The 14,138-nt window shown below is 40.0% G+C and overlaps 1 protein-coding gene across 31 annotated transcripts in view; it reads right to left on the reverse strand.

Moving 5' to 3' along the window:
- Positions 1–8,544: 8,544 nt before the first annotated feature.
- BIN1 (bridging integrator 1) overlaps positions 8,545–14,138 on the reverse strand; it is a 107,224-nt gene continuing 101,630 nt past the window's right edge. For all 31 annotated transcript variants that reach the window (XM_026665494.2, XM_087950330.1, XM_087950322.1 and 28 more), the window contains 4 exons: positions 13,441–13,542; positions 12,218–12,328; positions 11,541–11,642; positions 8,545–9,043 (listed from right to left, as the gene is read on the reverse strand). In XM_026665494.2, coding sequence (XP_026521279.1) covers positions 8,936–9,043; positions 11,541–11,642; positions 12,218–12,328; positions 13,441–13,542 — 423 coding nt within the window. In that variant the 3' untranslated portion in view covers positions 8,545–8,935. The remainder of the gene's footprint in view (positions 9,044–11,540; positions 11,643–12,217; positions 12,329–13,440; positions 13,543–14,138) is intronic.

Here is a 14,138-nt window from a genome sequence, read left to right on the forward strand (position 1 = left end):
ACCAAGGCAGAGTTCTCACTTTCTCCTTCTGGGGTAATATCAATCCAAGAGAAAGAAAGTCCAAATCTGTTTAAAATCTTATTGCAATATATTCTTGTCTTCAAATCCTTAAGGCATCTGCTCCCACAAAGTCTTAGCATACAAATATTTTCTTTTTAATCCTCTCTCTTCCCACTCATCGCTTAAAACCAATTTTCACCTAAAAGAAATAGGTTTCTTAATATCCAGTTATTTATTCCGTAGGAAAAGAGGAAAGCTATCCTTTCAGCACCTTCAAACAGCCGCTTTTTTCCTCTTCTGGCAGGTATTATTCAGAAAGTCATACTTTTCAGGAATTTTATTAAATATGTCTTAGAGTCCTAGGAGCCAAGAAAAACTTTCTCCTCTCAATCACTTTCTCCACTTCCTCCTGCGCATTCTTACCCGGCTGCCAGCTTCTTTGTGGCGGCCATTACAGACCGCCGCTGCACCGTCCTGGGAAGAGGGAGTTCTGCCGGCCAGGGAGGAGTCTGCAACACCCCAAACCCTTCTCCGGATCCCCTACCTTCAGCTGCCCCTGCAGGGGCCTAGCTCCGCACCCGTCTGGGTCGGAGCCCCAAAACGGCTAGCGCGGCAGGGATCGCGCAGCTTCGCAAATCCCTGCCGCTCGCGAAGCCGACAAACCGGAAGTCCCCCTGATAGCAACATTTTTATTTACTGAGGTAAGTACAATTGAAAGGCCACCATTGCTCACAAGTCCTTTAGTAACCTACATGCATTTAAAACATTTAGCAAAAGAGATTGTTGATATTCCTTTTCATTTGAAGCAGAGAATTGTAATATGGGAAGAGTTCAGTCTTCGTCCTCAATTTCCCTCCTTTCTTCTCAATCCATGATTTTTCTGTATTGATTAACAGAGATTCAGGGGTGGGCTGCAGGTGGTTCACTGCAGGGATTTGGGAGAGCCCCTGGCTAAGATTCTGTGCAGTTCAGAGAACCCCCAAAATCCCACTCCTGGCTGGTCCTGCCCACCCCACCCCGCCCCACCCCTCCCAGGAGTCCCCACACAGCCTGTTTTGGATGTAGGTAAGAGCAGGGTGCATGCAGAGGCTCAGGGAAGGCAAAAAACAAGCCTCCCGGAAGTTCAGGAAGGCTGGAAATGGGTCCATTTCCAGCTTCCGGAGAGCCTCTGGAGCCTGAGGAGGCCGTTTTTGCCCTCCCAGAGGCTTGAAGAAAGCCTCCGGAGCCCAGGGAGGGCAAAAACACCCCCTCCCCACCATGGTGCAGGAGGCTGGCTAGGCCACATCCACTATAGCCACACTCACCCAGCAACCAGGCAGAGAATGCCTTTGCTAAAAATTTTGAAGCCCACCCTTGCAGAGATGCATGGAAAATGGGGAGATGCAAGCAAAAATGGAACATGATGGCCAAGTTCTAATATGTGGAAACGTGTGTCTCAACATGCTACTGTTTTGTTGAGGTTGGATAAGATAACCTCTTCCCCCCCGCTCCACTCTGCTCCACTATAAAACTCTGATATTCATTTCAATTCTTAATTATAACATAAGAATGTTTTGTTTTTTTAAGCAGCATAAAAGGACAGTGATGTCCTTGTTAAGTCGCATTTACTAAAACGTCTTCTTTTGTGCAACTATCACAATATAATCACTTGTATTTTGCCCTTGGGTCACTATGGGGATTTGTTTCCAGTGTCCAGAAAATACTCTGTCTTTTTGTTAGACCTACTATTTCAAAGACAATGTAGGATGACAAAATTGTCTTTCCTAATGTGGTATCTCTAGTTTGGTTGCTCATGGACAGTTAACTACGAAGAAGGGAAGAATTTCAACAGATTATCAGGTGTAGTGGCAGTAGTGTATATTATAAACTAATATATTCTTGCATTTCACAAACTGGTTTGGTTCATGACCCAACCAAGGTGCTATAGTCCCTCATCAGCAAAAGAATAATCCAATGAAGGAGCTTGATCTTTAGCAGTCAGCAGTAAGCTAATTCATCCTGGATGCTTGCTAAATTGTCTTTCCACTGGTGTTATTTATAGCTTTGCAAATTGAACAGACAGTACAAGACCCAGGACAGACTGCCAATCTCACTTAGTTTCATTCAGATTACTAATGAACACTATTTCAGCAGAAGCTGCTATGCATTTGATTTCAACTACCTGAGGTGAATCTGCCAGCCCCATATCTGCAACATCATTAATTTATAGCCCCACTGAGTGCCCTTCTGTTACTGTTGCCAAGGGCATTCAATACTGAGAAGGCATCAGCAATGCAACATTGGGAAATGGGCGTGAACATTTTGGTAGGACCAAGATTAGCTTCTCTTTTGTATCTTTTCTTGCATGTAGAATACATTAAACTTTGGTGTGTACAACAAAGTTGCAAACCTATCAACTAGATCGGGAGCTCATTTGCTATATTCTAGGTAAATGGTACATTGAGGTTTAAAGCAATAACATGTGGCATTTCCTGTCAGCAGATCTGTCGGATTTTGAATGTTGGAAAGAAATTACGTAAAGGGGATTGAGATTGGCTGGTTGGTTGTCTGTCCAGAAGCAAGAATGGAACCAAATTGGTGTGGGCCAAGAATCTGACAAAATAATGAAAGCAATGATGAAAGGCAGGTAGATGGCGGCATGGAATGCTATCAATTCCTCCATTCTAAGCCTCTCCCACTTTTTAGCAATAGCAATAGCACTTAGACTTATATACTGCTTCACAGTGCTTTACAACCCTCTCTAAGCAGTTTACAAAGACAGCATATTGCTCACAACAATTTGGGGCCTCATTTTACCAACCTTGGAAGGATGGAAGGCTGAGTCAACCTTGAGCCGATGAAATTTGAACTGCCAAACTGCTGGTAGCTGGCAGTCAGCAGAGGTAGCCTGCAATACTGCACTCTAACCACTACACCATCATAGCATCAAATCTCATTGATCAGATATTCATTAGGTTGTAATTACTTCTTATAACAATTTTCTAGATTCTGTTTGGTTGTGAATTGTTTGAACTCAGTTTTAATACTTATCTTCTTTGTGGGAAATCTATCTAATATTTGATAATTTCATACATTACATTTTCCTTAAATATCTAGGAAAACATGTCACATATGACGTGTTATGATGTTCAACATTGGATATTTCTTAGAATTTCAAAGACCCAAACTTTCTTAGACTGTCTAGCAAAGTTTTGTGAAAGGTGGTAAATCCCACAATGGGTTTTCTATTCTGATATTGCACACCCGGAGCAGATGATAAGATCTTATATAAATATGGAAATTGGTCATATCTGGTATAATCTTTTTCTTAGACTTATAAATACCAGGAATTAGTAACAAATTCTTGGCTATATATCAACATAGCAATCCATTAATTGCTGTTTGTTCCTTGGCAAGGTTTTTTTAAAGTAACATTTTACCAGTACAAACTTTGTGTTTCTGGAAGTATTTAAAACTTAGTGCATGTTTGCAATCTGTGTAGTCCAAACTTCTCACACAATGTATTATACTTGATGGGTTCTCCATGGAGGTGCTTTTATACAGCTGTAACACAATTTTATATTGAAATTAGTACACTGAACTTCACCAAGGAGTCTGAACTAAGTTAGTTGAGCCAGAAAATGCAGCTTTAAACTTAGAATTTCTGCATGAGCAATCTCAATGCCTTTCTGAATAGAATACCTGGTATTCCATATTTTGTCCAATTGAACTTTCAGTTCAAGTCCAAATGATTTGATTTCTGAAGTTAAAATTTTGGTTAGCTAGCAGCTGCAAAGCTTTCTGTATATAATTTGGTGAAGTAACCTATGTAGAAAACGAAAGCAAATCCTATTTTTTGAGATGCTTCCCATATGAAATATATAATGATATTTTTGTAAGCGTTGTTTGTACTTTGAAATTTGGGGCTTGAATCACAGTGAATGAAACAATGCCTAAATAAACATAACACACCTATACCCTTTGTTTTTCAGGGAAATATAATATGCTATTTAGAAATCTAATGATTTATTGGCTTCTTAGAAACTGGCCCACTATATCTGGAAGAATGTGCCAACAATAAACATTAAAGTGATCAAAAAAAATTTCATCATTGTATATCCAGATCTATACACTCTAGGGCTATAACCCAAGTCAATTAATTTTTAATTGCAAACAATGGATTGGAACAACAGATTCTATTCTACTAGCAGATATATCCTCAATTCAAATGAAGAGTTTTATCCTATTGTGTCACAGCAAAGTTTCAATGGACATAGAGAACTACGAAGGGTGGGGTAGGAGACAAAAAATGTCCAAAGGCAGCTTTTTATCCAGAGAAGATTTCTACTGAATTCAGCCCAATATTTCTATAGCAAGAAGTACACTTTGTTTTTAAACTACAAATGAGCTATGGTATACATCATCTTAGCATAGCTTTCAGAGAATACAAGACAAGTCTTGTCATTCAGTTTAATAAGCACTCATGTTAAAAGATAATTGCTGATCAATCTTTTTTTCCGGTAAATTAAAGATTTTAATCAACAGATCTAGCCAGTTAATTGCCAAGACCATGATATAAGCACATTCCTTTGGAAAATGGGATTTGCATTGCCAAATTTTCTTTTACACCCTTGTAGAAGATGCAGGCTATGTTGGATTGTTGTTGTTTTATTTCCATTGAACATATTTCTTCAGAAGCAAATTGAAATAGATCCACAGCAATTGGGGGGAAAATGAATGAGACCTCAGAACTACAAGCTTATCAATCATTATTTTAAAGGCCAGGAGGCAGGAACTATATCACAGCATCAGATACAGAATCAATAAGAACATAATACAGTACTGGACAGTTATTTTTCCTTAAAAGAAAGGTTGCCACATTTCTTCCTAGCATTTGTCTTCAAAATAAATATCAAGAAAAGAGAAAATGAGTTCAGCTAAAAGTTCTATGTACTAGAAGCTAGATAGTTTTTGGTAATTTTTCCCTCAAACTTCACAGGACTTATTTTCTTTTATAAAAAAAAATAGATATTCCACAGATACCTTCCTTATTGCATAAACATATCTCTAGTTGATATTCCTTTAAAACCACCCCATATGTTTTATTTATGTTTAGGAACATAAATTTGTCTATAAATGCATAAAAATAGCTTTAATGGCAAGTTATGAATGATGCAAAAATACATGCAGTACAGTACCCATTGGTATTTATCAGGGAGTAAATAGCAATTTACTCCAACAGCAATTTTGCAGAAAGGTAGTTCTAAAAAATGGCAGTGGAATTTAAATAATGGAACCCAAATTCCTCGAGTGTATTTAGGCTAACCCAAAACAAAAAGAAATTAGAAATTCTACTGAGTTGGATAAGGAGTTTTGAAACCTTGTTATGAAAGTTCTGCAATGGCAGATGAAATGGCTTTAATTGTGTGTGTGCAACAATACAATGACACACACTTCTCCTGGTTGTATGCACATATTCTTGATTGTGCAGTGCCTCTGGGATGATGCTTTACATCTGTGGTGCGCTATTTGAACCAGGATCTGTTACTTAGTATAAGAAGAAAAATTCTTACACTGCGTAATAAGAAGATAGATTCACCTGTGAATCTATCATCAAGAGATGTTGTATTTCTTTACACTCACATACAACATGTGATTCTACAGACCATTAGGAACCTAGGCTGATTTATTCCCCATAGTGAAAATTGGCTTATCCTGCTTTTCTAAAGCTTACATTTACCTTACATTTTATGAGATTGTCAAATGTTAAGAATTTTCTATGCAATCCAAGGCAAGAGATGGTAGTAGAAAAAAACCTTCAAAACCAGAGCCAAAAAAAAAAATTGAAAAAAAAGAAAAAAATGAACATAGTCACACACACACACCCACAAAAAAAACATCTGAAGAGCTCAGCAGCTATGTACAGCATAGAATGAATATTTGCTCTTACAGTCATTGACCACTGCTGCAGTTGTCATTCAAGTAATTTATAGGTGCATTAATGCTTGATTTTCCTGCAAAAAATCAGGAAAATTGTGGAAAATCACACTGCTATGGTTGCGAAAATCCCAGTGAATTTGCAGTTCAATCTTGATGGTTCCAGTAATTACAAAAAAAAAAAAAAAAAAGCTTGGATACAAGAGTTTCTTTTCCTGTTCTTCATAAATTCATAATGCACCCTAGAAGAAAAATCTAGCTCTTCTCTGCAAATCAATATTACAAAGAAAAAATTAATAATGGGAAGTAAAGCAAGGAGCCTCACTGATTTTCTCACTTGGCTGATATTTTTTTAAAGACAATTTGAAATGCACAAAGGAGTATTATTTTTAAACTGGTATTTTATAATGCAGTGGTTCAAGAGTGAGGCTATGATATTTGGACTAAACAAACTCTAGACAATCATTATATGGTGGCTACCCAAAAAAAAAAACCCTCTAATTCTTTGCAACCATTTAGTGATTGTCTATGTTTTTACAGCTGAGTGATGGTTGCCCTAGAACAGGGGTGTCAAACTCAATTTTATTGAAAGCCACATCAGGCTGAGGTTGACCTTTGGAGGACCAGGATGTGTGGCTGACTGGGTGGGCATGGCTGTGATGAGTGTGGTCAGTTTGACACATCGGGGGTGCCTATGGTGGCCCAGGAAGGGCTGGGGGGGATCCATTGTCTCCAGTGAATGAAGTTGAGATCAGGGCCAAACCCTTGTCCACCAGAAAAGCCTCGCTGTCCCTCTCAGGCCATGTGAAGGCCCCTCATATGATGGTGCGGGTTGCCCGGAGTCCTGGGAAGCAGTGGCAAGTGCCAAGCCCAGCCCTCGACTCCCAGAGCACTGGGACCTCACAGCCCTGCCCTGCTTCCCTGAAGGGGCACCCAGCTGTGCTTACCTCCTCTGCTGTGCTCACTCTCCTTGGCCAGGTTGCTCATGGTGGGTGTGGAAGGGCAAAGAATGTTGGTAGGAGGGAGGCCCACTCCCTCTCCTTGCAAGAAACATGGCTTTGTAACCAAAGCATCCTCAGTGATAGGATGGAGACCACCAGGAGAGGAGGGGGCAATGGGATGGTGAAAGGGCAGCAGGGCTGCTGGTGGTCAAGTACTAAGGTAGGACTCCCCTCAGACCCGCTCTCCCACTCATAATCTCCTTTCTTCCTTTCTTCCTTTCCTTTTCTTTCTTTCCTTCCTCTTTCCTTCCCTCCCTTCTTCCTGCCTCCCTCCTCCTCATTCCCATTCTTTCCTTCCTTCCTCCCTCCCTCCTCCTTCCTTCTCTGCCTCCCTCGTCATTCCCATCTTCCTTCCTTCCTTCTTTTCTTCCTTCCTTCCTTCCTCTTTCCCTCCCTCCACCTTCCTTCCCTGCTTCTCTCCTTCTCCTTCCCAACTCCTTCCTTCCTCTGCACTCAGGAAGGGATGAGGGGAGGGAGAGAGATTGGCAGTGCTGCCGGAGGCCATGCTGCTGGATGCTGTGGCTTTCCCATGCAGGGGCGGGGCAGTCCTAGTAAAAGGGAAACACTCGTGTGCTGCGAAGCTGGGCTAGCAAGTGAGCCATGGAAGTGCTGGTGGTGAGTACAGTGCTGATCTACAACTTGGTGATGGCCAACTGGGATGCTCAGCCCTGCCCCCCTGGATATGTGCATAGGAGGAGGCAAGCACACGGAGGCAGGCTGAGTGAAAAGGAAGCAGTCAGAATTCAGTCAGGCTGCAGGGCAAGATGGTCACCAGGGATGCCAGGTTTCGCATGCTCACCATCTCCTATGCACGCACCTATGGCGTGGTGGGGAGATGGCTCCTCGCTGGCTCCAGGGCACCATGCAGATCTAAGGCTGACCGCGTACTAGCCGGGATGGCCATCACCATGTTGTAGATCAGCGCCTGGCCGGCCTGGGCCGGTTCAAGGCACCATGGGCCAGTCCTTCGCTGTTTACAGGGCAGCCCCGTGGACCAGGCCCAACCACATCATGGGCCTAGTCCACGGGTCTTGTGTTTAACAATCCTGCCTAGAATTTCACCCATTATAGTTTTTAAATACAAGATAAATACATCCTAAGAGCAAAGGCAAAGGGAATAATTGTTCAGGATTCAGAGCAATGCAAACACAGCTAGAAGTTATATAAATGAAGCAGTCACTCCATCACCTCATTTATGTGACTCTAATATTATGTCAGAATCAGCTACATTGGTGTAATTATATGTATTTCTCTTCTTCATCACCTCTTCCTATCAGACATCACAGAATATGCAGCCAGCACCAACCCTCAATTTCAGTACAAGATTATGAAAACAATAATAGTAAAGAAGCTATGTTTATACTTTTCCCCCATATGAATGTTTCCTACTGGACAAAAATATGCAGGTACTAATGTCATTCTTAAGCCATACCATTCAAGGACCAGGATTACTTTCTTTCTAATAAGCACTGACAAGTATTTTAAATGTATGAATTTTGGTTAGATTTTTTTTGAAAATGAGAACACAAACACACACACAAAACACAGGACAGGCATTGAACCCGGGGCAGCATGACGGTATAATTTGCAGGGGGTGCCACAGAAACAAGTTCAGCCACAAAACAGGTTGACCGTGCCTTCCCACAAGATAAAACTTTATTGTGTAGTTTCAGGAGAACAGGACTGCTAGGATTCACAGCTTACAATGCTGAGCACATCCTATTTCACACAACATTGCTCCACCACTCAATGACAACCTTCTGAATTGACCTTATTTAACTCAAACAGAAAAAGGATTTTTCCCAACCTGTCTTTCTTTATTATCTCTATCTTTGATAATACTTTGATTCAGTGGACTTCTAAAAACATTGTTTTCTGTGAAGAAGCCAACCTTTAAGCTGCTTTTTTTTAAAAAAAAAAAAAATTCTTTCAATTTTTTTAGACTTCCTCAGGAGGAGGGGTAGAAGACACCTCTTGCTTTCTTGCTGAAGAGAAGCTATCTAAGGAGCTGCAAGACCTCACTGCACCCGTTCAGTGAAATTCTCTGGGAAAACTCCCCGGCATTGGTCAAATGCTTTGTGCTGAAGCCAATCAGATTCTTTCACGCCCAGCAGCCATCCTTCATCCTGGCAAGAGACAGAAGAAAAAGAGAAAATGTTGGTACAACAAACACCAGGCACTATTTGTCTCTAAGTTCACTGAAACTGAATTAAATCAAGTGATAAAGTTGATGAAATTATTATCATTAATCGCAGCACTTGTGAATAACCCTTGTGTTCCTTCTCATCCTTCTGGGGTGCTTGCAAGCAGAAGTGCAGTACAGTCATATTCTTTTCCCATAGTTGTTCCTGCAACTGGGATTTTAAGGCAGGCTATTCCCAACCTAGAGGCAATACTGAGCCTTCACGATGAAAATCACCATATCTTATGGCAATGAACTCTACAAGTTAATTGTGCCTTGTATGGAACATTGGTTTCTTTGGTCTGCTCCAAAGCCCTTTCCAGTAGTTTGATACTTGGTCTTAGTGTGTTGAAAACTGTAAGGGAAATTTCCTTTCCTTTTCCTTGCAATGTATGATTTTATATGTATTTACCTTCCTCAAGTTGACTTTTCCCCAAGTTAAATAGTCCTACCTACACAGGCTCTGACCTGCCAGTCATTGTGGATATGCCCTTATATAGGAGTCCCATCTCAGAGCCAACCAGCAGCTTAGGCGGGTTGAGAATGGATCCAGCAGCAAACTGGAAAAACAGTGGAGACCTTTTCTATGCATCAGTTCATCAATGCATGACAGAGAAGACTGAAATAGGCTGGTGACCAACCTGGCCCGCTGCAGGGCTGCTTCCTTCCATCAAGCCATAGAGTTCTGTGCCTCCAAGAACATTTCTTCTTTGGTTGCTAGAGAGAAAACAACCTTCCCCAGCAGTCAATTTCCCCCACTTTTTGGCTCTAGTAAAAGTATTGACCTCATCAAGGTATTCCGTAAGGTTGATATTCCTATCATGAAAACCCACTGCCTCTCTCCATAGTGTTCCTAGCTTTGCCTCCATAGTTTCCAGAGAATACTGCAACTTCTGACTGCTGGAAGGAAGGGGGTAGCAATGCTGTCCAGCTAGCATTTGAGTAAAGGAGAGTTCAAAGCACAGAAGAGCTACCTCTAATAAAAGAATCTGGTCAACTAATGGTCAAAATTAAATTGGTGCTAGATATGGGTCAATAGAATTTATGTGTGAGTGGGGTGGACTTAGATTTCTTGTGGCAACGCAATGATTCCAAATTTATGACACATTTAATCCTGCTTTCCAGCTCAGTCTGCTTTTCTCCTACAGAATTCAAGCAAGCAGAAGTGACCCTATGTGCACAGCTACCCAGAGAACTGGAGGAAAGGTTCCAAATATGAACAAAGCCTTTTACAGATGAGGCATCCTTTGTAATGTTTGATGCAATGCTAATGTTTGCAATGAGACTATAGGAAAAAGCACGCAAACAAAATGTACAATTGACTAAGAAACGTTTCTATTTTCAGCTCACGCTCTTTACAAAAATGAATGAATGCAATAAAGACCTATAAGAACACAGTGCCATCTACTGGCATTCAAAAACAGCATGAACAAGACAGAGGGGGAAAAATATTGCACTGATAGCCACCATCACAATTTGTAGACGTTTGTAGGCCAGAGAGGTATGAAAAGCAATATGAAATTAGAAAAGAGCAGAGAGTACAATGGTGGGTACATTAATTCACTTTTTAAAAGGTAAATTAAATTACCTTGAGATAATTAAGAGGTCCTTTTTTAATACTTAGAAAATATGTTGCTGGGCAATGAGACTCTCCACTCTACTATTCTGATTGCCTTTTTCTGATCTAATCAGGTAAACCTAATATTACAGACTAATAGTTAAATAGAGTATAATTTAAAAAATAACACTAAAAAGGATACTCTCCTTAGTTAGATATTGAATTGGATCTGGAATAATCAATATTCATCTTCTTATACCATAAGGTAAAGGTAAAGGTTCCCCTCACACATATGTGCTAGTCGTTCACAACTCCATTTCTCCGTTTCAAAGCCAAAGAACCAGCACTGTCCGAAAATGTCTCCGTGGTCATGTGGTCAGCATGACTAAATGCCAAAGGCACATGGAATGCTGTTACCTTCCCACCAAAGGTGGACCCTATTTTTCTATTTGCATATGTTACGTGCTTTCAAACTGCTAGGTTGGGACAAGTAGTAGGCGCTCACCCCGTTATGCAGCACTAGGGATTCGAACTGCTAAACTGCCGACCTTTCGATTGACAAGCTCGGCATCTTAGCCACTGAGCCACCATGTCCCTTCTTATACCATAGATCTCTATTAAACCACACCCTTCTCATGCAATATTTGCTTCCACATAGGAAAATATCATTTTAAAGAAATAGACTATTATTTGAAGAAATAGAGATTTACTCATTATCTTATCTATCAAGAGGTTAAACTGAAAGGTTTGACTTACTGAAGGTCACATAGCATGCTTCAATTCAGAATGCAGATTTGATCTGAAATCTTTTTGAAACTGGACAAATGTGGGTCTTACCAAACCATGTTAGTTATGAATCACACCTATTGCATTATTACCCTACCTGCTCGTCTGGATTTTCAAATGGAATCACCAAGACCACATCTCCAGCCTTCAGCTGCAATTCATCATTGTCAGTAGCTGCGTAATCATGCATGGCTTGTACCTGCACAAGAATATTTGTTCCACAGTTAAGGATTAAGGGGGAGATCTTGTTTCATATCCATACATATCTAGTGCAGCTGAACCCTTACATACTAACTACGCTGCAGTCTATCTGCTGTTCCATTTCTCCTTAATCTGTTCAGTATTCAGGAATACAGACTATTTTTGGATAGAATCTTTTACTGAATTTTTAAAATCTAATACTTATTTTATCTTATCATGTATATGTATAATTTATATATATGTGTGTGTGTGTGTGTGTGTGTGTATCTTTGGTTATTCGGGTTTTCTCCCGCGTAAAATTGGAAGTATCTAGGCGACGTTTCGATGAAGTCTCATTCATCATCTTCAGGCTTGTGTCTTCGGCTCTGTGCTTCTCAGAGTAAGATATATATATCTTTCTTCTTTCAACAGACAATAATTTACCTGCAACTGGTAAGTTTCCTGTATCCAAACTAAACTCATTTAAAATTGTGCACTGAGTTATCATAAAGGGCTGAGTCTATTTTCCATTTTACAGCTTTATTTATTCAAAACAATAGAATGAAATGGTGCATCTTCACCATAGAAACTTACCTTAAAGAGAAATCCTGGTGGCATGTCAGACCTCTCAGAGACGGCTGTATTCTCATCGGTCCCATTAACTGTGGCAGGGACATTCTCCACAACTACAGTTGGCAGAGGACTCTGAAGAAAATAAAAACAGGGTTAAAGGCACCAAAGTTAGGCCCAATTGAGAAAAGAATATAGAGCAAACCCCTCCCTGTAGCCATTTTTGAACATGAATCCTTTATTCAAATATTCATTAGGTGTCAGTATTTTTAGGTATGAGGGGTGGCTGAGGTAAATAGAATGACTTATGAAAAAATGGAAAGGAAACTACAGAAGGCAATAAATTGTAGTGGGAAATTGGTGTCCGTAAAGATTAATGGAGTAAATAACAGATTCTGTTATTACAAGACATTGAGATTTGTAGTAATAGGCAGAAATTCTGGTCAATTTTCTCCTTTTTTAAAAAAACAACCCTAAAATCGGTTTTGGTGTTTATCACAAATATCTAATTTCTGGGTCTTCAGAATTATTCTCATTCCCAGCAATAACAGCTGTTAGTGATTTTGTAAGGGTATCCAGTTGTAACTAGACATGCTGAATAAATGAAAGTTAGCCTCAGCAATGAAAAAGGGGTGTTTTTTAATATATATATATTTATGTGTGCCCAACATCTATCTATCTATCTATCTATCTATCTATCTATCTATCTATCTATCTATCTATTTGTTTTCTTAAGTTTTCGCGGGTACTTACATGTATGGCCTTCAGCTTTGTTCGGGTATTTTCCCACGTCATTATAGTTGTGCTTTTATCTAGGCCTAGATACTTCCAATCTTACGCGGAGAAAACCCGAATAACCAAAGATCCACATACAAATACCCGAGAACCTCAGAAAACAAATATATATATATATATATCCATCCATCCATCCAGATGTTGGGCACACATAAAAATTCCAAGATGATTAACTGGTACTGAAGCAAATATATTCTTCCTAATTCAAATGAATTGCAAATGCTGCAGGAATATGTTTAACTGTTTGCATCAAAGAGGCAACCATCTATGGATGAATAATGGGCTTTGTTCTATGGTCCAAATCAACAGAGTCTCCAATCAGGGATTCAATCCACAGCTCAGAAAAGCTAAATATTTTATCTTCAATAGGCTCACATCTGCTCATATTAAATGTGAACAACGGTTAGGGGAGAATGAGACCCCACCTCCCTCTCCCTTCCCTACTGTCTTACTGAGGCAGATCCTGAATCAGTTTCGGGTTTAGCAGCTGCTTCAGCTCCAGCTGTTCCTCCTTTGCCAGCTCCCTCAGCCTCAGCAGGAGTGGCTTCTGTAGACTGCAACACAAAAGCAGTTAAACTCCTGGATCTCAAAGTGTTTTACCAATCCCATGCCTTTGCAGAGAATTGTATGACTGTTTTTAGGGCTGGTCTGAACTATTAGTTTCTGAAGGTCAAAGCTGAACTGGGTTGATCTCTTAGATGAATATGGATGTGGTTACATCCATGCTGCAAGTTGTTTAAGATCAATAGACTCCCAATTTGTGTACTGTATTGGCAAGTATTACCATTGCATTACCTTCATGAGAAGCAAATAGTTTTAGGCTAGAATATTAGCTTTTTATTAAATTCTTAGAGTTGGCTTGTCTGGGTCAAGTTCATATGTCCTCCAATATTTCTATACGTGAGATTTAAATGAATCTTTTCAGTACCTGCTGTACTGTTTCTCTTTTTGCAAAAAAAACAGAAGCATGATTTGACTATTTGTATGAAAGCTAACCAATTAAGATTGTGTCAACCTTACTTACCCTAATCCTAACTCTAACCCTAAATCAAGAGCATGTCCAGTATTTTCTGATTTCCATAAAACTGCAAAAATGTCAGAGGTTTTTTTTCCCCATCATCATTATATCTGCTGAACAAAACTCCACATT

The sequence above is a fragment of the Notechis scutatus genome, chromosome 1 (genome assembly GCF_049901735.1).
Source record: "Notechis scutatus isolate UNSWTSFEM ecotype Mainland chromosome 1, rNotScu1.2, whole genome shotgun sequence".
Taxonomy (NCBI): Eukaryota; Metazoa; Chordata; class Lepidosauria; order Squamata; family Elapidae; genus Notechis; species Notechis scutatus.